The sequence below is a fragment of the Physella acuta genome, unplaced genomic scaffold (assembly GCF_028476545.2).
Source record: "Physella acuta isolate Inbredline_101_S28 unplaced genomic scaffold, ASM2847654v3 ptg000309l, whole genome shotgun sequence".
Lineage (NCBI taxonomy): Eukaryota > Metazoa > Mollusca > Gastropoda > Physidae > Physella > Physella acuta.
Window position 1 is genome coordinate 256,177 of NW_026731828.1, and position 25,115 is coordinate 281,291.

At 32.3% G+C, this 25,115-nt stretch overlaps 1 protein-coding gene across 3 annotated transcripts; it reads right to left on the reverse strand.

Moving 5' to 3' along the window:
• Positions 1-3,122: 3,122 nt before the first annotated feature.
• Positions 3,123-24,406, reverse strand: LOC131940138 (microtubule-associated protein futsch). 3 transcript variants are annotated; one of them, XM_059298723.1, is made up of 13 exons: positions 24,247-24,402; positions 22,400-22,464; positions 21,692-21,852; positions 21,151-21,188; positions 12,209-12,291; positions 11,755-11,991; positions 11,136-11,267; positions 10,206-10,382; positions 9,800-9,895; positions 9,619-9,677; positions 9,236-9,421; positions 5,874-9,141; positions 3,123-5,690 (listed from the first exon to the last, which is right to left on the reverse strand). In XM_059298723.1, the coding sequence occupies exons 4-13, from the start codon at positions 21,161-21,163 to the stop codon at positions 4,860-4,862; spliced, it is 5,082 nt and encodes a 1,693-aa protein (XP_059154706.1). In that variant the 5' UTR covers positions 21,164-21,188; positions 21,692-21,852; positions 22,400-22,464; positions 24,247-24,402; the 3' UTR covers positions 3,123-4,859. The 3 variants fall into 3 exon arrangements, with proteins under 3 accessions (XP_059154706.1, XP_059154705.1, XP_059154704.1); XM_059298722.1 differs by lacking the exon at positions 21,151-21,188 and having other exon boundaries at positions 24,247-24,406; XM_059298721.1 differs by lacking the exons at positions 21,151-21,188; positions 21,692-21,852; positions 22,400-22,464; positions 24,247-24,402 and having other exon boundaries at positions 12,209-21,135.
• Between the last annotated feature and the right edge of the window lie 709 nt (positions 24,407-25,115).

Below are 25,115 nucleotides of genomic sequence, written 5' to 3' on the forward strand. Positions count from 1 at the left end.
CTGGAGTGTGTTATTTTGGTCAAAGCATGTATGTGGCTTCACTTCTTGCACTCATTTGATTTCACTATCCTTTTTTTTTTAAACTGACCACTGTTTTAGCAGGCGCTACTTGTAAAAGCAAGTAAAACTTCTGAGTGGTTAAGGGACATTACTCACACTGTCCCACTTTTTTTTTTACCTGTTTTCTCTTAAGTCTAGTGTAACATTTTGTCAAATTGGTACAAAAGTAATCATCAGTCCTTGGCTTTTACTCAGTTCTCACCCTATAATCTAAGAATAGAAAGATGTGCAACAGTATGGTCTGGTTGGGGTATAGTGATTCATTTTTTTTTTTGTAAATCTGAACTCACATAAGTAATTCACTTCTCATATAATCTTGTGTTTCATATTTGTTTTTATTTTTAAAGGAGTTTCTTTTTTTTAATTGCTTACAGTATTAACAAATATCAGAGCAGCATTTAGCTTTTTAACAGCTTTTATCCATGAATGACTTTTAAAAAAATGTATATCAGTGAAGACCAATCAGTTTTTGTGTCATTCAGCTAGAGGTCTTGTATGTGTTAATTAATCACCCTAGAAAGTATTAGTTGAAGAAAAATGTCTTCAAGAGCTATGATTTTTTTTCTATTATACATTCTGACTATTTTTTTTTAAATCACTTGGCTAATAATATCAGAATTTATCTGCCCTTTAGAAATCTTGAACACATTTTGTGTTAAGAGGGGAACTTAGCCAGCACATAATATAATTTGATGTTGGCATGTTAAATCAAACTCAACCTTCATGCTGCTCTATTTGTTTTTTAATCAGACAGGGATTTGGTTTTTCTTTTTCTTTTCAGTTACTTTTCTTTCAGTTAAATCAGTGTTGCATTAAAAATAAATGTTTATGGTTGGGGTTCACTCATTTATTTCATAGCACAATGGTTCCTTATAATGCATTCATTTACAAAAGCAACAGCAAACTTGGTTATTTAATCATGTGCATTCCACTTATGAATTATTTTCATTTCTTAAGTGTTTTCAACAATATATTATATCCCTTTGTAAACCCTTACTTTAAACCACATAATACATTGACATTAGACTCCACATTATTAACTATGGTTTTCTTTGATTTTTCTGTGATGGATATTCAGCTTTTGCTATTTGAAAACTTCATTTCCCTCAACCATTAGTACCTTAAATTGATTGTATTTATCAAATGCATTATATTTCATCAAGATCTTAAAATGACAAAAATGCTAATAAGCTTGATCTAATGTGACTACACCATTTAATTGTTGTTTTGACACTTGTTTTATTGTCAATATGCTGTCAGGTTTTGCTTACTTACGCTTATATTCTCAATAGGAAAGGATTTTACAGAAATATTCAGCTGTTGTGGACTGTTTCAACTATCAATACTAAGCTATTCTCTTTTTTTTCATCAATGCTCTTGTAATAGATTTACACGGAATAATATCAACTTCAACAATTGAAGTATTGATTTTACTTGATAGGAGTGCTTTTACATTGCTTGGGAAAAAAAGAAAATTTCAATTTCAATTAGATACTTCTTAAAAATCGTGCTCTTTGTACTGTATCAGTGAATTTTTGTCTATTGGTAATTCTTCAGTTTGATTTGGTTTTACAAAATTTAAGTTTCAGTGTGGTTGTTATTGGATTATTTGTTTCATGCTTCTTTTTACATATCTATTACTTAAATTTTTATGTTGTTGCAGACATGACATTTTAAAAGCAATATGTTGGTGACAGTTTGGGTACTGAATTAGTTAAGGAGGTGACAGTTTTTGCATATCTGGTTTGCTCATATGTTGTTTTTCTTTTTTTACTCTTCCCCTACCCCTTTTATTTTTGAACAACTATGTTGAAATTATTTTCCCTGTTTAAATTTATTCCTTTGTACAGCAAAGTTTAGTGCATTCCAGATGAAGTATTGTCATACAAAACAACTCATGTTTTATAATAATCCTTTTCCTCATATCCATCAGAACTCCTGCTAACTTAAATATTTTACTTAGATGAAATCATTCTACTTAACATACGCTCTCAGTGTTTTGTTATGAACAGTTATCTATGCCCACTTAAAAGTAACAATAATTGGCATTCTGAATTATTAGATTTTGGTATTATGGAAAGTGTTGTTGAAAAATTTGGAGCATGATTGCTTTGATTTGAATCACTTATCAGTCTTTGACAGTGGTTGATACATTCATTTTGCACAGCTTTATTTGTGGCACTATTTACTCCTGAAATAAGACACTAATATATTGCCTACCATTGTTGCATTTTAATTCAAGTATTACTTAATTCAGGATTGTGCTTTTTCAGTCTAAATATTTTTGACTAACTAAAAATTTAAAACAGATCCTTAAGTTTGGTCTTAAATATTTTATCAGATGAGTATTTTGTACCACCCATAAAACTTAATTCTTTTTTTAAAAAGCTCAAGATGCATTTTGTGTGTGGTCATACATTGATAAAGTAACCTAAGAATTTTTTTTTTTAATTAGGTCTTAAAAAATCTTATAGTGGTGCATTATTACAATCTTTAATACATTTTTTAAAAATATGGTGAGCAAGCTATTAATGTTAATATAACATTTTTAAAACCTAGCTTAGAACACTAATTTGTTTTCTTAATAGTCATATTGAAATAACTACTAGTCTAGTAACCTTAATGACCAAAACAACATTTAGTAGTCTAGCTGTTTTTATTTTAAATTACATTTTCTAGTCAAGTGGATTTAATTTTTTTTTTTTTTAAATATTACAAAAACAGCATGATCAGCCAGTCTTATAGCTGTTTATTTCCCCAATATCTTACCTTTGAAGTACATGTTCATTTCCATGTAAAGATAATTGTGCAATAAAATGGTTTTGTTCTCTATTGTCTTTTTTTTTCTTCTTTGCATTATACCTTTTATAATATGAATGTCAAACTTAAATTTATTTTAAATCGTCAGCATGTCATACTATTCTAGCCTTACTGCAGTACCAGTAAAATGTATTGCCTTTCAATCTGGCCAGTGGATCAATCTGGAAAATTTAAAGTTTTTGCATAGGTCAAACCCAGAAAATTGGGATGTTAGGTAAAAATTTAAATAAAAAGAGCAATTTTAAAATGTATTTTTTATTCTTTCAAAGAAACAAATTCAAAAACATGATATAACAAGGTTGATCACAACAAAGCTAAAATGGTTAAAATCCTCTATAAATACACTTGGAAATTCAAGCTATTTACACAATAATGTGCTCACATAGTGACTTAAAAATGACTGTAAGCTCTGCTATATCTAATGACCATCAATAGAAAATATTCACTTTATAAGACAAGTTGTGACATATTAGTTACATTTTATTGATAATTATAATAAAAATCAACTCAAAATGTCATAAAGTAGCTATTTTTAATGCTATAATTTTTTTTACACAGTATTTTTTTGCCTTATTGATTTATAAATAATTGCTTAAACCCTCAAAAGCTTTAGCGCTCCCCACGCAATCAACAATCACGTTTTTAGTGAATTACTGTATAAGAGAATTATTATATGAGGTTTTATCATCTAAATATGAAGTCCTGCACAACGCTATGCTGACATTCAACACCAACTACTTAAAGATAGAAACAGTTTAATATTCTAAAATGACCAATTATATGAAAACAATTACACAGAACAATGAATGGATAACCTAAAATAATTGATATTTTAATAATATTATATTGATATAAGTATACTTTGTATAATCATAGAACTAAATTCATTTATCTTTGTAAAATTTTAAATTTAAAGATTTTCACTAAAGTAGGCTACTTAATATAGAATAAATAAACATCAAGCCCCTGTTATATAAACATTTATCACATTTTAAATCTGCAGTCAAGACTAAAAAAAAAACCTTGGGTTTTCTATACCTAATTAATTTTGTTTCACTCTGTTCCTTTACAAAACTTTCAGACATCTTTAAAATAACATTAAGACAAAAGTAAACTTCTGAGTACCAACACGTTTTCATGAACACTTATCAGAGGTTTAATTTTGAAGGGAAATTAAAACTAAGAGCACATATTCTTTTTAAAAAATACACTGATTTGTGTATTTTTTTGTGTGAGTGATTTACAGTTAGTAAAACAATCATAATTGCCTATCATATATTTAAAAGAAAATCATCCAAAGAATCAATCATCACTTGAGATATTCATTACATGTCCATTACCAATATCAGACAAATAAAATATTAGAATAAGCGGTGGGGGGGGGGGGGGGGGGGGGCAGAGAGAGAGAGAAAGAGTAACAATACTATGGTGGATCCAAATTAATGATATAATATAGTAGACATTAAACTTATTTTATTTTTAATTTAACAACCCTTTAAGTCATACCCAAAAAAATATGTTATATCCTTATTGGATAACAACCACTTTAAGGTAGTCACATGTCAACCCTTGAACACATTCAAAATGACAATAAATTAAAATAATAAAATTTAACAATATGTACAAATGCACTTTTAAGGGGGAAAATGACAAATTGAAAAATTGGGATGAAATGAAAAATAATACATCAATGCAGTTCTTGGTATCCTAAGATCACATGATGACAGCATACAGAACAAGTACAACTAGCTACTATCACATGGTGAGTGAAATGATAAATGATAGTGACAATGTCAGGCAGCTTAATGGCTGAAACACATGATCAACCAATGAAACATTTACCCTGCTATGACAACATAGAAACATTGTACTAATATTTTATTGATACTAAATAAAACCCTTGATTTGTCATTTTCTACAGTAGGTTCATGATGTGAATATACAAGATAAAATGTTAGCAAGCTCTTCTCCTTTCAAGTCTAAATGTGAGGTCTTGCTAGTCTAGGAACAAGTATAAACTGTCCTTGTGGATGAACACCTTGCATGACATGCTGACCAATGTGCATGCCAGGTACTAGTCCATGGAACTGTGCTGCCTGAGCATGGGCAGCTTGGGCCTGGGCCGCTTGCATCTGTACAGCCTGGGCCTGCGCTTGGGCATGTGCCTGGGCCTGAGCTTGTGCCTGGGCAGCCATCATGTGGGTCACATACTGAGCACTGGTCACTGCTATACCCGGGTGGGCTGCTACTTGCATCTGATGAGGGTGCATGCCACCAGAGGACAGCATGACATGCTGTGGCATGGCTGCTGCCTGTAGAGCATGATGTGGCATAGCTATCATGGGTGCACCTGCCTGGTATGGAATAGAGGATGGTGTTGCATAGGCCATTTGTCCATTGGGTAACTGTACAAGCTGAGGCTGGGCTGATGCCATGACATGCTGATGGTGGAACTGAGCTGCATGCAAAGCTGGGTGTCCTGCATGGACTAAATGAGATGTAGGTACCAAGCCATAGGGTGAAGGGGAGGCAGCCACAGCGTGCTGCTGAATCACTACAGTGGGCTGCTGAACTAAAGGAGACTGGGTCGCTGGCATTAGAATGGTGGCTCCCTCTTCCACACTCACTTCATCTCCCTGAGCTGCCAGCAAAGCAGCCTCTTCCATTTCCTTTTGCTCAGCGGCTAACTTGGCTTCATCCTCTTTTTTCTTTGCCTGCTCTTCTTCATCTTCATCACTGCTTTCTGGCTCACCTTTAGCTTGATGTTCTTGCTTTCTCTGCTGCTTCTTTGCATGCTTTTGCGCCTGCTCCTACAGGGCAGAATGGAAAATGGATAACAAAATTTACTAAAAAGTAAATTTGAGAGTTATACAAGACAAGTTAAAATTGGAGTTTAAACACAATATATTTTTATTTTAAAGCTATACATACGTCTGGAGAATGTATGAAATAATATTAAGGTGCATAAACTTAGTCTTAATTAACGGTAGTACCTGCAGTTTTCTGTACTGTTCAGCCTGCTCTGGTGGAATAAGTGGTGCCATTGGTTTAATCTCTTCTTTCTTTGGTGGAGGTGGAGGTTGCGGTGTTGGTGGCTTGGGAGGAGGAAGAGGTGGAGGGTCAAGAGAATCCTTGGATCCTGATTCAGATGGAGGTGGCACTTGGAAATTTGGCGGTGGTTGGCTGAGGTTAAGCATAGGATTTCTAAAATTGGGGCCTAGAGGCATGCCAGGTCTAAGTGGTGGATATTGTCCATCCCTCAGTGGGCCCTGCATGGATCCTGGGGGTCCCATGCGAGACCTTGGGCCTTGTCCAGGCATTGGTGGTCCCATACGTGGACCCATTCTGGGTCTTGGCCCTCCTGGTCCCATTGGTCCAGGTGGACCCATCATACCAGGACGAGGTGGCCCTCGCATTCCTAAAGGTCCATGCATTCCTGGTGGGCCTCTCGGTCCAGGTGGGCCGCGTGGGGGCCCTCTTAAAGGTCCCCTCATTCCAAGAGGTCCCATCGGTCCACCTGGTCCCATAGGTGGACGAGGTCCTCTAGGACCCATGGGACCATTTGGACCCATTCTGGGCCCCATCCCAGGTCTAGGTCCAAAACGAGGATCATGTGGAGGAAACATTCGAGGGTGTGGCCCCCTATAGCCAGGCGGAGGTGGGCCCCTCAGCCGATGCATGTTTCCAGGATGTCTTAAAGGTGGGTGATGATAAGGGTCATGATTATAGTCATAATCTTCCTGACTTTCATCATAACCTTGGTCATACTCCCCTCCATCAAATTCAAAACCTTCATAGCCTGTATCTTCACAGAAAGACGGATCATGAGCAGACTGATACCCCATATGATTGTAGGCATGTAAATCATAACCTGACTGGTCTGCAGTAGCATCCAAGGCTCCCATTAAAGGTTCAGGTTGTCCAGCAGTTCCCCCTTCAGTGGCAGCTGTAGTGAGGGTTGTGCTAGCCACAAGGGATGTGCCGGCCACTGAGTTAGAAATGGAGGTTGTGGATGGGGATGTGCTTTGGCCAGACGAGGCATCCTTGACTTCTGTCTTTATCTTATCACCAGTATTTGGCAGAGGGATATCAATGAGACCTTCTTCCTCCTTTTTCTCATTCTCAGGCTGATTTGATGGGGTTAGAGAATCTTTACCAGGTAATGGTATGTCTTCAGGAGGTCCCCCACCTTTGCCACCACTGGCACTTCCAGTGACGGGTGCTACGGTTATTGTTGGAACTGAAATTGGCAACACTGGGGATTTTAGAATTTTTCTAAGCTTGTGGCGAGGGCTCCTAGATTTACCTCGCCTTGAATGAGAGCGTGACAGAGAGCGAGTGTAGCTCCTTGACCGGCTGTATGACCGACTGCGAGACCAGCTTGAGCTAGACCGGCTACTGTAGCTGTGACTTCTATGCCTTCGGGAGGATGAAGATCTTCTGTGATGATGCCGATGTCTAGAACGGCTTCGGCTGTAACTCCTGGATGACCTGCTTGGTGACCGAGATTCATCACTGTACCTTGATTCATCAGTGTAGCTTCTGTAAGAATCTGACCTAGATCTTGCCGACCTTGACCTAGATCGAGATCTTGATGACCATTCTTCAGAGGAGCTGTAGGAGCGCCGGCTGCTTCTGTTGTGGCTACGTGACTTTCTTTGGGTCTTGGAATTAGAAGTGACTGAGCCTTCTTTATTATTATTGTCTGAATCTGACTTGGTTTTGCTGGTCTCTGAATTGGCAACCTGTTTAATGACATTATTCAGGAGAGTCGCTGGATTTGTCAAGTTATTGGATAGAGCTATTTTCCCATTCACCTGCTTTGTGTCTGTTTTGGATTTCTCATCCTCTGAAAGAGATAATGGGCCATTTGGCGCCAAAGTTTTCTTCAGAACGTCTTCCCCTTCACTGTCACTGGTATCCCATTTACTTTTTGTACCCTCTCCTTCCTCCTTGTGTTCAAAGAATCCTTCCATCTTGCTCCAAGTGTCTTCATGAGACTCAGATTTGGCAATTTTAGCTGGGGTAACAGACTCAGCAGCTGACATGCTGGCTGAACGTTTGCGACTGACTGACGTTTCACCATTTGGTGTTTTATTTTCCCCTTCTTTCTTCACCAGGCTTTGCTCCTTTAAGTTTTTATTAGGTGTGTTTTTCAAATCTGCACTTTTCCTCTCATCATCATTTTGTTTCTTATGTGTCTTCAGTACAACGCTGAGATCATCTTTACTTTCTTCTAGTTTCAATGCACTGTCAGCACTGGCCTCTTTATTTTCATCCCGCCCTTGACTATGCCTGTGCCTCTTTTTTGATCTTCTGAATTTCTTTATTTTTGGTTCACCTGAAGGTTCGTGTTCATTATCTGAGGGTACATGGGTTTCCTCTTCATCATTGTAGTCAATTTTAACCTTTGGTTCTTTAGCATTAACACAGTCAATGTTATTCTCCACTTTGGCTTTCTCTGATGCACTGAGAGCCTTGGCTTTCTCTGACCTAGATGAACCAGGCCTCCTATGTTTCCTCTTATGTTTTTTATGCTTTCTGGAAGTCGAAGGTTTCTCCCCATTTTGAACAGCATCAGGCTTCTCTTCTTCCCCTTCTTTAACACCCTCCTTTGTTGCATCTGTTGCTTCCTCTTCCTTCTCCTTATGGCTTCTCTTGCGTTTGGATTTCCTTTTAGATTTCTCAGTTCCTTCCACTTTTTCTTCCCCTTCATTTTCCACTTTTTTACTTTTATGTCTCCTCTTTCTCTTCTCTTTCCTTTTCTTCTTTTTTTCTTTTGTCTTTTCTTCTCCTTCAGGTTGTTTTTCCTCCCCTTCTTCCTTTTTATTTTCTTCATCAACCTTTACTTCTCCCTCTTTAGGCTTGCTTTCCTTTTTCCTTTTATGCTTTTTTCTAGAATGTTTTCGTCTTGACTTGTGTGATTTCTTCAATACTTCAGTGCTCAGACTACTTTCAACTTCAACAGTGTCCTTGGAGGGTTCCACTTTATTCTCGTCCACCTGCTGCTCGGCTGGCTTAGGACTTTGTGAGCCTGGTACTTTGTATATATCTTTAAAATTAAACTGTAGGGGGTTACAGCTGAAGTGTAAAGAGGGCTGTGTCTTCGTGTACTTGATGGTTTCCATTGGCCAATCAATTTCTTCAACAGTATCCTTAGCTAACGCAACTTTAACAAAATTCTCCAACAATCTAGGGTTTCCAGATATAACAGGGGGAGATGTTAGTGCCACATCTTTTATTTCTTCTTCAACAGGGCTGCTGCACAAAAGAAAAATAAAGTTAAATAATCATATAGGTTTTAAAAAAAAATTCAAATAAAAATGTGCTTAGCAGAATTAATAAGCTAACTTACTCCATCTTTACACATTTTTTTAACTCTTCCATACTGTCCATCAAAGTTAGGGGACGAGTTGGTGGGAGTTCCACCATATCAGGCTCTTCTTGATCAAAGGCAGATGAAGTAGTTGCTATTTTATTGGTGGTCTTGCTGAATGAGAAGCTGATGCTGCCTTTAGCAAGCTCTGTAGCATCTTTTATGCTAAAAATAGAAATGACATTTATATCAGTGTGTATTTATTTCATTTGAAGTTTTTTTAAATAAGTATCTAGTTAGATTTGGATAACTGTTTAAAATGTAACAGTGAAATTTATTGTTATACTTTTTAATTTATATAATGAAAATTAATAAGCTGTAATTAATTACAGTAATTTAATTATATTAAAAAAAATAATTACCTTTTATCACTAGGGAGATCACGAGGCAACAGAATTTCATGTAAATCCTCTATTACTCCCTAAAAATAAATTTTTTCAATAAAGTATAGGCAAAATTTTAAAATTCACATGCGCATAAAACATTCTGTATTACTCTAAACTAAACTTTTTCAATAATTATTTAAAAAAAATGAAAACATACATTGTCTTCAGTAAGATTCTCTTTTGGGCTACCAGGAGGCAAAGGCACATCTTCAGTTTTTATTGGTGGGGGAATTTTGATTTCTGACATCTCCAGCTATTTGAAAAAAAATATTTTTCTAGATATTTAAATAGATGTAAACTGCAAAAAATGTGCAAAAATTTCACGAACATTAAAGTAACACCCCCCCCCCCCCCCCCCCCATAAGCAATATGAAAAATAAAGTCAAAGAAAGTACTTTTTTTTTTGTTAGAATGTTAAAAAAAAGGGAAAAAAATTTACAACTCATTTGGACAAAAAAACTTTGAACTCATGGACAAATATTGAAACTAATAAATTAAATTTAAAGGAAATTTAAATTTTAAATTAATAATTTTATAATAAAAAGAGATCAGTCAAAAGTAACCTTTTCAGGTAGAGGAATCACATCCAAACTGTCTAATAGGTTTTCCACACATTTGACCACACCAGGGCTTTTTTCTGGACTAGATATTAAAGTTGGTGATGTAACAATCTCTGCTACAATAGATGTGGGGGGTGAAGAATCTTTTTTCACTGTTTTATTTGACAGTGTTGATGATCCCTAAAACAGGTTTCAAATAATGATTAGTATGAAACATGTTCTGTTTACATTAAAAGCATTAATGTACTATACAAAAAGTTTAACCCTTTATGCTATCTGCCCAAGATTTTTCTTATGTGGTACTCTCAGATGCACCTTAAATGAGTATTGTCTGTACATGTAAGTATTCATAGTAACTAAAGTCTAGCTGTTAAATGAGATTTTGAAGATAATGGGACCATAACAGTGATGCAAAAATAATAAGTTACATTTTTCCTTTTTCATATTTATTCGATTAGTAAATTATGATGCTGTTTGGAGTCTTACATAATAAACCAAGACTATTTTCCAGAAAAGTGCTTATTGTTTACATTTTTTAAGTACATGGATAATTAAAATCATTTTTTTTAAAAACAAATTGTTTCACTTTGCCTTATGGCAGGAAAATATTTGTATGCCTAGACTGTAATCCCAAATGTGACAAGCCTGGCGCTAGAGTGGAAGCCCAAGGGAAAGCAGAAGAGGCCCAAGACAGACCTAGAGGCTGTGTCTTTTAGAACAGAAGAGGCCCAAGACAGACCTAGAGACTGAGTCTTTTAGAAGAACTGAAGCCAACAGGGATGTCTTGGGAGTTTAAAAAATTAATAGACAGAGATTGAACAAAATGGAAGGATATGGTAGAGGCCCTATGTTCCACAAGTAGCAAAGAGGACTGAGTCAAGTCAAGACTGTAATAGTTTAGAAAAAACGAAACAAAATAAAAATGTTTTCTACCTCGAGTGGCAACACTTGGGTCTCTTTTGTGACCGAGCTCAACTTTGCAGCCAGGGATCTGGTGGTTGACCTGGTGGCTTTCACTGTTGTAGGAGCCTTGATGGTTATTTTGGGCTCAGATTTTGTAGAAGCCTGTGCAATTGTAAAAATGTGAGACAAGCCTCTACACTACAGATTCTAACGTTTATAAAATGAAAAAAAAAATTCTAAATCTGTTCTTACCTTTTTTCTTTAAAAATCAGACATGGTATCATATACTTATTGAAGTAATTTAATTTAGATATACTAATACAAATTAAATACAAAACTTTACTATAGTTGTGGTTTCAATTAAATTTTTGGGACTGTTTTTTTCCAAAATCTTTGTAACAAAGGAAAATTATATACATACAGACATGTTACAGGTAGTTAAAAAATAGTTGCTATGTAACTACCTTGTTAATACAAAGATAAAAAGCAATCTGAGGACTACACCTTGGTATTAATATCAGGCAAAGCACATAAAAAAATTAAGCTTTACACACCTCCAATTTTATGAATAAAACAATCCACATGAAATACAATTGTCATTTAAGCATTTTGCATTCGACATAATAGGTAAAAGTCAGCTTCCACAAACCTTCACTGGAGGGGTTGTTTTGGTATGGTGGGTCTTAGCTTTTGTAAGCTTCCCTTCAGTTACAGGTGTCACGGGTAGCTCTGGTGTTTCAGCAGAAATCTCATCAGAGATGGGTGAAGGAGTCACTTGTACCTTGACCGGGGTCAGGTTACTCCCACTGTCTGCAGGGCTGGCGGAGCCTGAACCAGCTGAAGTGCTGGCACCATCTCTTGGTGGGGTACTTTCAAGTACTGCTCCCTAAAATAAGAGTAAAATCTTCTTATAACAAGGTTTTAAAAACCATACACCACTTTTATAATTCCTCTTACTATCCATTTTACATATATATTTATACTTTATTTTTTCCATTATTTTTACATTTCCTGTTACTACCCGATTTTGCTTTTTTTTCTTTCATTATAAATCCACTCACTACCCAGTTAACATATTTTAAAATTTGATTTAATGTACTCACAGAAGATACAGAGGCATCACCACTTCCAGGTAGTTTGATGGCTGAACTTTCTTTCTTCTGGGATGCTTGGCTCCCACCCTTTCCTGTGGGTAAACAGACAGAGCAAAAATTGAAGAAAATATAAAATTTCAGTTGAAGAGTAAGACTCCAACAAAGGAAATGAAGGCCACATAACTGTTCCTGAAGAAGATCAACCATACTCTCAGGTAGCTTAAGCTAAAATTAAACCAGCCAATATTTCGGCAAAATACATATTAACATTTTAATATTTGTATGTGCATCGTCCCCTTACGATTTAAAACATCCCAAAAATGTATTTAGCAGAAACTTCTGAACAAGTAGATGTATATAAAAGATTGATTAGTTCTGGTGTTTATCAATCAGTATTTACTTTGAAAAAAATCTTTTTAGTTGGTCATTTTAAAACTAAGGAACTAGCTAGCATGTGGTTGATTTTAAATATAAATAATTTGAAGAAAACATGCCACTTTAAGAGATCAGACTGAATCAGTTTTATGCATACAACTTGCATGTGAAGTTTCTACTTTATGTTTAAAAGTGTTTGTAGTTTCAGAGTAATAATTTACATAAAATTAAAATATATATGTATATAAGTATAAGCTACAGAACAGTTATAAGCTGCAGAAGTTTTTGCACCTCTGTATAATTCAAGTTTTAAAGAGGGGAAAAAAAAATCACAGATATTAAATTACCAATAATTTCTATGACGTTAAAATTTAAGAAGGTTAAAAAAAAAAATCATTCCTAACAATGGCCTTGATTTCAAATGAACACAAGAAAAAACCCTGAAAGGTCAGTGATGTAAATTTTAAAATAAAGGGCTGTTCAATTCAGTTAAGAAATCAAAGACACTGTCACTTAACGAATGAATGGATTAAAGTCCTGGTGCAACAGATTTTTTTATTAAAATAAAAATACAACTGATGAAGCAAGCTACATGAACAACCATGTGCAGGGCATCTAGTGCTTTGATGTATAAAGGGGTAAACCCACACCATTTCTGTATAGTGAGACCAAATGAGACAAAGAAGATGACAATGTTTAAACTTATGATGCAGTTTTCAATTTCACACAAAGTACAGTCTATCACCAAACAGAAATTCAGAATTCTTTTTTCTACTCTAATTATCAACCACTTAGTGTATGATGACATAAAGAGTAAATTCATATATAATTTCTAAAATCACTGATATGTGAGAAAACATTTTCATCTAAATAATCAGATAAAAGCTGTTTTCTATTTTATTTTATTTTTATTTTTTTAATTTAACTGGCAGTGTATTTACTGTTGGATAATTTAAGTTTTAAAATAATTTTATTAGTTTGTTTTTTATTAAATTATTGTTAACTGAGGTAGAAAAGCTTAATTTAATTAAAAAGATTTTTTTCTAAATAAAATTTAAAGTTTTAAAGCACTATAATGACCTGACATTTTATAGCTCTAAAGGTTAATTGAAATGTAAAAGTCTCAAGATTACTATAGAAGGGTGTTAAATCAAATCCAATTAATAGGGGTGATGCTAAGCTAAAATGCTATCTTCTGATGTTTTTAAACAATGTGTTGTTTTAGAGACCCTTTTCATATGAATATATTTCAAAAAGTAAATACTAATATTATATGCTTTTTTTTCTTTTAAAATTAATAAACAAACAAATACAAAATTTGTTTTTAAATTTGACTTAAACTATAACTACTTTCTCTATTTAAAAATAGTCAAGAATAGCAGTAAAGGAAATTCTATTGTATCAACTCGGAAGAGACTGTTTAATCCAAACAGGCAATGATTTGCAGTGTTGTTTTACCATTACAACACAATAGGAGTGTCAGTATGAAACATTTCAAATATAAAATACAAATTTAAAATTAAAATACAATGCAAACGATGAGCAGTAGTTTAATATGGTAAAGGTATATAAACATGCAGAATGAAATAAATAAAAAGTCACTGACAACTTCTAAAACTACTAGCAACTAATACATCTGAGCCACTAATATATAAACTATCAAATGTGAGAGGTAGGGTGTTGTGAAGAATTAAAAGATGAAAATAAAATAAATTCAGATGCTCAGTAATACACTTCATGCTGCTTGCTTAAACAAAAAAAAAAAAAACCATTTCATATTTAGTTTATGTGGCTAAAGCTAAAAACTCTCCCATCACAATCTAGGTACAAATTTGAAAGCAAAGCAGCTATTGAAATGTATGCAAGCTTGGAAAACTGTTTATTTTATGTCATTAAAGTACAAGACTTAAGCAATGATTACTTCAGCTGGGCTCCTGGCGAGGTGACATCACTGTAAACTTATAAATAAAAAACCAACAGATAAACAATGCTGAGCTTAGCAAATAAGTAACCAATATTTTAGTCTTAGTAGTTGATATCAGTGCTATATGTCACTAGAAGGGCTTTGAGTCAATAAACATGCTACATTAATAAGCCAAATTGTTATTACAAAAAGGTGTGCACAATGTTGTAAATCCCCTATCTAGCCTGGTATGTGATGAACACTTATAAATTTTTGCCCAGTTGTATTTTTTATTAAAAATTATAATAGAAATTTTAGATTTAACAGTTAGCTACTCAAAATTCTTCAATATTATTTATGTATGCTTTTTTCTATTATTTTTTGGAACTTATTCTGGCAATTAACAGTTACATTTTTTTAGATTTTGAGATGTGTACAGGTATTTTACCGCCTTCAAAGACAAAATCTGGTTATTGATCAAAAAAGCTTTTAAAACTGAAACATTTTTTAGTACAGGTTAGTAAAGATCTAGTAAGAATTTTTAATACTAAGAAAATATAAAAGAAGGAAATCAGAATTTTGTATATTTTGAAATGTTGGATTCATAAATAGTCACCAGACAATTAAAAGCTTCACTTAAAAAAAGCAGGAATTATGTTTTTTTGTTTTTTATGTGAGATTTTTTTTAGTTTTTTTTTTTATACACTATAACTTCAGACCTTAGAAATTAGCTCTTGATTTAAATAAATAATGATTGAAAGCTTTAAAATGGATGTAAATATAAAAAAACAAGTCAGATTATTCCTATTTCCCTATTTTTAATCCTGTTTCTTTTTTTTTAGATGTACTCATATTTATAAGTCTAAATAAAACATTCAAGCTACTTTATTTTTCCTATGAGTTATAAAATGGTGCCCAGCGAGAAAAGTGTGTAAAATAGTATAGGCAATATAATTAGTTTTAGCCATGATTACAAATTATAGCTAATTTAATTTGGGTTATATTGTTTTAACTCTCAATATTTGAAAATAATTATAAAAAATGGGCAAATGTAAAACAAAAGGTTTAAAAAGTATATTAGCACATTGTTAAATAATACTTACAATTAGTTGTTAGAATGTTAATACCATAACAAAATATGTATTTACTGCTAAATAAACGTAAATACTGCCACAAAATAAATAAAAACCCGAACATTACACTTTTTTTTTACTTAAGAATAAACAAAGTACACAGAAAAAATAAACAAAGCTCATTGAAACTGAACTGTTAATTTTTTTAAATGTTCAACTACTTAAATCTTAACAGACATTTCATACAATACATAAAAAAAACTAAGAAAAAATTATACTTATCAAATACTTGAAAAAGACAAAAGTAGAAATGGTTAAAAAAACAGAAAAATTATTAAATCATAAAAATATACTCTCTTTAAATATAACAAAGCTGAAAATCTAATTTGACTAAAATTTGCCAAAATTACTATCATAATTTTGCTTTTAAAAAAGTGATTTAAATAAATAACTTGTAATCTATAAGCTGACAACAGAAATGTAATCAGACCAAAAAATAAACCGAACCCAACCAACTTTGAGATGTCCTCAGGCAGAATAAAATTTAGTTACTCAGGCAAACCGTGAAAGATCACACATCATGCTGTCAAGTTATTATTGTTATAAGTGTAGTAGACAGATGTATATTCACCTTAGGTTTTAATGTTGAGGCAATCTTCCTGAAATTAGCACTTACGTAAGCACAAAAAAGTGTTGGTGAAGTACCTAAAGTACCGACTCAAAAGAGTGCACTTCAATCAAAAAGTTAATAACCCTTAAAAAAACTTACATCCTTGTGTTTTTAATCTGTAAAATATCTTAAATTAAAAAAAAAAAGAAAATCATTATAAACCTAACATTGTAGCTTTTAAACATTTTTTTTTACTTTTCATCTAAACAATCATTTTAAATTTAACTTTTTAAAATCTGAATGTATATTTTTTTTTTAAACTTACTGTACAGCTTTGTGGGCTAAAAAAAATCAGCTTTTAGCTATCTATATTATTTAATAATTGCTACCTTATTCGGTAATTAAATTTACAACAAACATACACAGGATAAGAATGATAAACAAGTCATCATCCAGTTTTAATGAAGTAGTACACAACAGTGAAAAAGATGACAACTGGATTTACGTCATTAGTACAAGACCTGCTCTAATGAAGCTGGTTATGGTATTACAAAATCCCTTAATGCTACCATGCAATATTTTCATACAAAAGAGTCAGCAAACTGGAAAAATTAACTAGATACACAAAGTAAAAGGCTGCCCAAATCTTCAATGAAACCTTAGCATCTAGATAGCTTGAAATTGTCAAGTGCAACAAAACAATAAATTATAATGCAGCTGAAAAGCCATGTACTATGTGAATGGGCGGGAAAAGCTTGGGATGAAAGTTTTCAAAATTAAAACTGGAAATTAAAGCTAATTGCAATATACTTATTTCAAACCACTGGTAAAATTACACACAAACTCTTCTAAAAAATTTAATAGATTATTTTTAAGTTTATCATATACTATTGTCCGAAAATTGCTATTGTAGACAAACTGATGATAAAATCTGATAATATTGTAATAAAAATGTGTTATTCTTGAGCAGTAGTAATTTTGAAAACAAACGGGTAATAAAATTATACATTTATAAAATGTTACATATTCCAAGTTGAAAACTTCTATGATGTACAGATATATGCAATAATTTAGTCATTTTTTAAAATAAATTTAGTTATTCTATAAAGCAGGAAACTTAAGTGATTGTGTACATGCTTTTAAGGATTTACTGCACTGTATTCAGCAAGAATATTTTAGATGAGTTGATTTAATTATTTTTCTCCATCAAGTTCTTAAGAAATAAACTACTTTAAATTTAAACACTTTTAAAAATCTATATAAATAAATTTTAGTAAACACAAAGTGATAATTCTGCAGAAATTTAGCTAACCATGTAAGTAAAAGTGTACCAGATAAAATTTTATAATCTAACATTCTTGCAATGCTTTGGTTAATGGGACAATACCCAAGTTATTTTTATTATAGGGTGCAGTCAAACACTGTTAAAAATACAATATAATAAACAGAGGACATAAACCTTTGCAATTTTGTAGGATAATGAATTTAGAAAGTGCACCCTGCTTTGTTTCTGTAAATAATTTATGTACAGACGTGTATTTTCAACATTTTAAAATAGTAAATAAAAAGTTTCTAAAATAATCTTTAAAAATAAAAAAGCAGGGCACACTAATTTTAGATACTTTGGGAAATCTTGCAAGACAAAAATTGCTCTGGGTATATAAAATTTTGTGTTTTTGCTATAATTGATTGTTATAAATTGTTTAGCCATGATTATTTCAAGCAAAATATTTCATAGTATTAAGATTTTTTTTTAAGGAAAATGGATTTGTGTAATTTTCTGTTTGTTTTTAGATACTTAAATTACAAATGCAGTAAACTCTTTATAAGTATGAAAGTATTAAACCCAAAGCAATGTGCAAGTTTACATCAATTACGAAACTAACTTGGAAAAAATGTGTTTGAAACTACTGTATTGGCTTTTAAGTGAGAAATTGTAAACAATTAGAATATACAGATGAGCTTTAAAATGTATAAATTTGGGATGCCATACTGTTAGGACAACCAATGACACAACAGAAAAAAAGCAAGAACACTAATAACTGCAGATGCGTTAAATGAATAGAAAAAGAAAAAAAATTATAATAAATCTACAACTCCTGAGTACCTTAATGACCACCTAGAAAACATCAAAGACAATTTTTAAAGTTTTTTTTTACATAAATACCTGTTGTAAGTCAAGAAAAAAGCAACAGTCAAGTCAGTATTGTATCAAAACATGCCTAAGTAATAAGGCTCTGTTCAAAATTTGAAATTTCTCCAATATATTAAATAAACAAAAAATATAAAGAAAACTAATTGAGACAAGAACTATTGTAAACTATACATTAATTCAAGTTAAACGTTTTAAATATACATCTGCAGACAGAGATATAGTTCGAAATTTAAAAATAAAGGTCGGATCAAAGTGTCTACTTTTAAATGTGCTTCTAAAATTAATTTGAAGCTTTTTTCATTTGTTTGGCGTAAAAGTTTTAATTTTAATTATTTATTACAAAATATTTTTTTAGTCATTGATGTACCTACTCTAAATCTTTATACAAATTAGAAGCTACAAGAAATATAGTTTTAATTTTAAACAAGGTTAAAATGTCACTTTAAATAATTATGCTTTGGACTCACCTGCATATTTCTCACAATATATAGTCACACAAAATAGGATTTTAATCTAATTACTTACCATTATTTACCATAACTTCAAACAAATTTTTTCATAAAACTTCATTGTTCAATAGTACACAAGCATTTATAATTTACAGTGTTTGAAAACTCATAATCACTTTTTAGATCTTCCTACATTTAAATGTTAAATTGTTAAAAAGAACACAGCCCCACTTTGTTAGTGCCATAATTAGGTAGAGTAGTCTAAAACCAAAATATATATATATATAAATTTATAAATAAATGAGGGGAATTGACTTAAGATGAAAAAGACAACATAAACATCTAACAGTATTGAAGTTTGAACTATCAATATTGTTTCAGCCATAAAAACCAGACAACAGTTATGAAAGATGCAAACTGGACTTGCAAAAGATCATGTATTGGTACTCTGTCCACAAAAACAATATATATTCAAAATAGTGCCTTTAAGATTTATAGTCGATTTGCAAACCAATAAACATTAATGTAAAATAAATCAATGCAAAGATCTGCATGCTAGAAAACTAAATCAGCGCTCATTTTTTCCATGACCTTTTGCTGTATATTTTTTTTAGAATAGGGATCAAACAACCTCATCAGGACAACAAGACACACCCTCAGTCTCATGCACTGCTAAGTAAATGGTGAATTTGTTTTTCAACGGGATATTTCTTGAATTTTTTATTACAAAAGTCCTAGGTGATATTTAAAATGAAATATCCTCTAATTATTTAACAAAACTATAGATCATTCTTCTTAGTGACAAGAAAATGGAAATGTTTGTACAACAGCAACTAACTGCAACTATTCACCAAATTCACTCCAGTAGGTGAATATAACAAGAAAAATGTAACTTTAACTGAAGGAAATCAGGAATAAATGTTACAGCAAATGTCATCTTCATACTATTTAGGCACATTAACCAGTTCTAAAAGAGAAACAAAAGAAAGGTTAAACGTTCTACTGTTTTAGAGTAGGGAATAAATCCTTTCCAACAGTGTTAGATAAAGCAACAATAATGCAGTCTCATCAAATTCACATCTTGAATTGTTAAAATTAGTAAGACTAACAGTTTATTTACTAAAGATTTAGAAATAAAGTTTAAAATTGCAAAACAAATATCTATGTACAGTGACATTTCTTGGCACACTTGTGAAACACACAACAAATACATAAAACAGTCATCATTATTGGAAATGCGTTCCATTTTCAGTTTATTTTTCCCTTTCCAACTTAGTTCTATTTGCATTACTGAAACTTTTCACTTTTATAAAACTGCATTAATAAATTAAATATTAGACACAACTTTAGAGTAAATTTATTAGATTCATTAAGTCATTATTAACTTAAAAACTTGTTTAACAGCAGAAGAATCTGGCAATTTTCTAAATAAACAATATAATCAGGACTTGTATATGATGTAAGTAAAGAATAAAGTCTAAGAAAAAGAGAAAGCAGGCCCTAAAACAACTATAAACAATTAATGAGGTTTTAAAGCATGCAGAAGCGTCAACCATGAGACAGGGTTATAATAGATATTCTGGATTAAAATTATTTGCTAACTTTATTATGTCATATTATTGAAGTTATTAACAATGTTTAAAAAAATAAAAAATAAATGGTACACAGGATGCAGGAACTAATACTGTTGTGTGTATCAAAGAGGGAATAGAGAGATGACCATGATAAAATGCATACTAATAGAAGTTAATAGCTTTTTTTTTTTTAAATTAACTCAGTAAATATTATCCCAAACAAGCAAGAAATGCCTTGAACATACTTCACAGGTAAGTGCACATATTATAACTTGCTATGCTTTTCTATCTTTAAGTAAGTATTTTTTTGAAACATAAGTTACAAAAAAAACAGAAGTTGTAAACATGTGAAGGAATTAGCCTCTAATAAAGACATTAAATAAGCAAGAAAATTATTTTAAAATAAAAAAACAAAAATTTTAAAAGAAGAAAATTACTGATCCCAAAAAATTAGCATGCACACCAAAATGGTGGCATGAGATGACAAAGCTGTTGTGTAATATACCAAGACCTTTTTAATAATTTTCAGTTGTAATGGTCGTTAGTTGTAAATTCTACATCCAACAGTTGCATGGTTTATCCTAATGCAAATGTTTATTTTTTTCTTATATAAATTAACACCTTACCTGTTATATTTATAATTTGTGTTGCTAATAATTATGATTTTTACAAAATTTGCAATTAAATTTATAAAGTAATGAGAATTAAAACAGTCAGTCACACCATTTTGTAAGATGTTGCGATTGGCTACTAAGCCAGGATCGGCTGGTGTAATACAAAAATTATGGTTGATATGAACCAATTATACTCACTAAGTAGATCCATTGAAAAGGGACAGACAGGCTTAATCCTGAAATTTTCAGCCGAGAATCAGCCATATTAAATATCAATGTAATTACTATAGTGAGAAAACAAAGTACTTCTTGTTTGGTCGGAACCAGGCTATATGAGATATTAGAAGACACTGAATCTTGATAACACTAAATGTATAACAAAAATGGGAGCAATGCTAGTTTATAAACACACGGACATCACAGGACACTACAGCTTGCTGCCTGAAGGCCATGATGAGCCTGGAAATCACAGAAACAAGTAAGCCCAGAAAAGCTGTGTGCCAAAATCAGTCACACTGATTCCTTCAAAACTTCTTTGATAAGAAAAAAAAATTGTCCAAATGTTTGTGATTTTTTAAATAATGTGCATACAAAACATTTATTATGTGTGGATTCTAGGATCTATATAAAAAGCTTTTTCTATATTCCTTTTTGAAATAAATTTAGGGCCTGAGTAATTTCACTGAAGAGTTGATCATTTTTCCTCACAACTTAGATTGTTTAAACATAATTATTCTACCTTTTTCTTTTAGTGCTGCGTTAGCTGCCACTGCAGCCTCTCGTTTTCCACCACGCCTCATTGTTGATGATGGTGATGATTGTTCCCCTGCACTTCTTTAGGGCTGGTTAGTACCATCAACCAATCACATGCACTCAGCAAAGGACCAACAAGGTATGAATCTAGAATAAAAAAATGTATACAATGGCAATTTAGCCTCACCATCTAGATTTAATCAGAGAACTGGAGATATAGCTAGAGACTAATAAGAAACCAAACATTTTAAATATCACTAGTTTTAGTGATATTTAAAATGTAGGCATTTTTATCTTCCCTATACATTAAAGATTTTAGTGATTTTTTAGCATGGTCAAAATGTAAAAAAGACTTGCTCTGCCAGTTTCTTGTGAAGCAAATAAATTTTGGGATTTATGTCAAAACAAATGGGTTGCCAATATAAAAATAATTGCATGGCTCCCTAAAAAGGCTACATTGTGGCATAAAGACAAAAAAGAAAATTGTAAAACTAGTCTGTGGGTTACAAATATGGTAAATTTAAAATTTAAATAAAGAAAAGTAACTAGAAAATGCACTTGAAAATGTTTAAAACAAAAGTAAGTGTCAAACTGCAGACATGTTGGTGTAAATAAAACCTGAATAAGTTACAAGGGCAAGAAGTGCTGTTTAGGTTTGTGCTATTTTGTCTAAGTTTTGAAGTATTCTACTTACTCTGAAAATCAATAATTTTGACTACACAGATAATGAAGTACTGAAATACTAACTGTAAAGTTTACCTGAGGATAAAAATAGGAGATTATTAAAATTAATATTAATTTGAGTCAATGATAATGGTTTCAAGTTATCTGATCATTGAATGTGAAGTAAACCTAAGCAAGAGGTGTGACCATTTTGAGGAACAGTTTTTTTTTTTTCAAAAAATAAAGATTAATTTTAAGCAGCATAGACATGCTCTACTTGTTTATGACTTATGAAATACAAGACTATTTCAATGATTGAAGCTTTGCCATGGAATTATTTTTAAAATCCTAATAGAATTATTGTACTTGCCACCATATTTTATCTTTAATATACTATTACAAATGCCATGATAAACATCATTTGATCCTTGTTTTATAAATGTAAATTTCTCAGAAAATTAATTGTTTTTAAAGTTAAAAATTACATTTTCTTATGACAAAAAAATTTGCGGGGGAGCCTTTTTTTTTCTAGTTCCGCCACTGCAAAGTAGGTCTGTGACTTAGTATTAAGAATTAGTTAGACTAGATATAAATCTAGTTTCTAAATTTACTTTAGATCTAGATTCTAGATCTAGAACTGAGTAGAATCTAGATCTAGCTAGACTAGAGTAACTCTGCCTGGCCCGACTATGCGCCTCGACTTGAACACCTCCGTAACTCTCACTATGAATAGTGATTGAACTGTTATTTCAATGTTTTATACAGAAACATTAGAATTGGTAGCAAATATGTCCATTTATATAAAACTTTGATCCATTGAATTACCCACAGTGGGATATGAGCAATTAAAAGCAACCCGTCATGTAGGTGGCCATTTTTTTGTTGCCGGGACAAGCAAAGCCTCTTCCCGACTTAGCGCCTTTTTAAAACAATGTTTAGTTTTTTTTTTCCAGAAAAAAATGAACTGAAATTGAATGGGATAGGCTACAGAACATATATGATTATAAAAAATGCTATTTTCTTTACTAAACTATAGTAAACCATAACACAGTAATTATTCTAGCATTTTATTGGGAAGAGTTATCTCCCCTATTTTTTTTCCATTGTTATAAATTATATTATTTTTGGCATTTAAAAACAAATACACACTAAAACAAAACTACACACATAAGTACAAGATTATTTAGGCCTATTCAAATGAGCTGAAAAAAACAGCAAAAATATGACTAGAAGTCGGATGGAGGAAAGACCAATCGGGTGGAGCCAAAACCGGGAAAATTGTGTTCGGGTCCAGGATGACTGAGTCGGTTTCGGGGCATATTTTAAAAGTTTTATTGCGAATGGAAAAAAAAGGGAATACATATTTTTATTCTTCTTTGACTGGGAGAGTATTTCTAGATCTATAATTTTTGGTTTTCATTCTATGTCAAATGGTAACGAAATTAGGTGTCTCGAGCCGGAAAGGAGTCTCCGTTTCGGGCTAAGGGTGTTCGGAGCTGGTAATGTTACTCTATAAAAACTAAATAAGCTAAAATTTGCTAAAATCATCAGTCCAGTCCGAGACATCAGACTCATCAGTTCATCAAGAGAAAAAAAGTTCATCTGATTCTTTGATTATTTTATATTTTGGGCACACAAAAATAAAAATGGCCATAGACCTAGATCTATAGATTCTAGGCCTAAATAAAAAATTAGTCCTAGGCTACATCCTAACTAGATTTAGATTTGGTAGAGTCTAGTAAATTCTAAATCTAGATCAAACAAATAATGAAATATCGGTCAACCGCTACTGTGCTGACGGTATCGGCAATGAGAATTTTATTTACGACGGTGCTGATTGACACAATAAGATATCTTAACCTTGCTTTAAAAACTCACCATCTTGGTAATAATACGATTAACATCATAAACAATACTGCATTAAACAAAACTGCGACAATAACTCTTAAATAATAAAGTTCGTAACAATTAATAGCACTTATTTTAATGCATTGCTACAATCAGAACGACAAGGTCGACAGCCATATTTAATCATTGCATAGCAATATACGGAAGAGGGTGATTGGTTAAATTTTTAAGTCCGGAATGCTTCGCAAATTTCCGTCACATAACATTAGGGCTCAGCCAGTCGTAGCTTTAACTACCGATCTGGATCTAGATTTATAGAACTAGTCTGGATCTAGATCTAGATCTAGATTCTAGATCTAGATTCTCTAGAGCTAGAAATAAACGTAACCGAGTTATAATTTTAATTTTCGGTCGTTTGCATAGAAAATGGCGACACAAATTATTTTGTTCCGCGTGGGGTTGTTTTTTTGTGTAGCTAAACCTTGTTAGAATTATCTACGAGTATTATCTGTTAATTATAGATTCTAGACAATTCTAAATTCCAGCTGTGGTTCTCATAAAAATCCATCACTATCTCCAATGTCCCCATCACTAAAAAGGCCATAGGCCCAGAGGCGTAGCGATCCATTCCGGCGCCCGGGGCGAAATATCCATCTTGCGCCCCCCCCCCCCTTAATTTTTACTTTCTCGTAAATACGAAGTATAGAGAAAGTCTTGTAATCGTGCAAAAAAAAAATCGAGATTTTTACAAATCTCGACGTTTTACACCTCACTGATACGGAAAAACATAATTTTGCAATCTTGTCCGTATGTCTGTCTGTCTGTCTGTCTGTCCGTGTGTAAACACGATAACTTGAGTACCGTTACAGCTAGGTTGATGAAATTTCATATATAAGTAT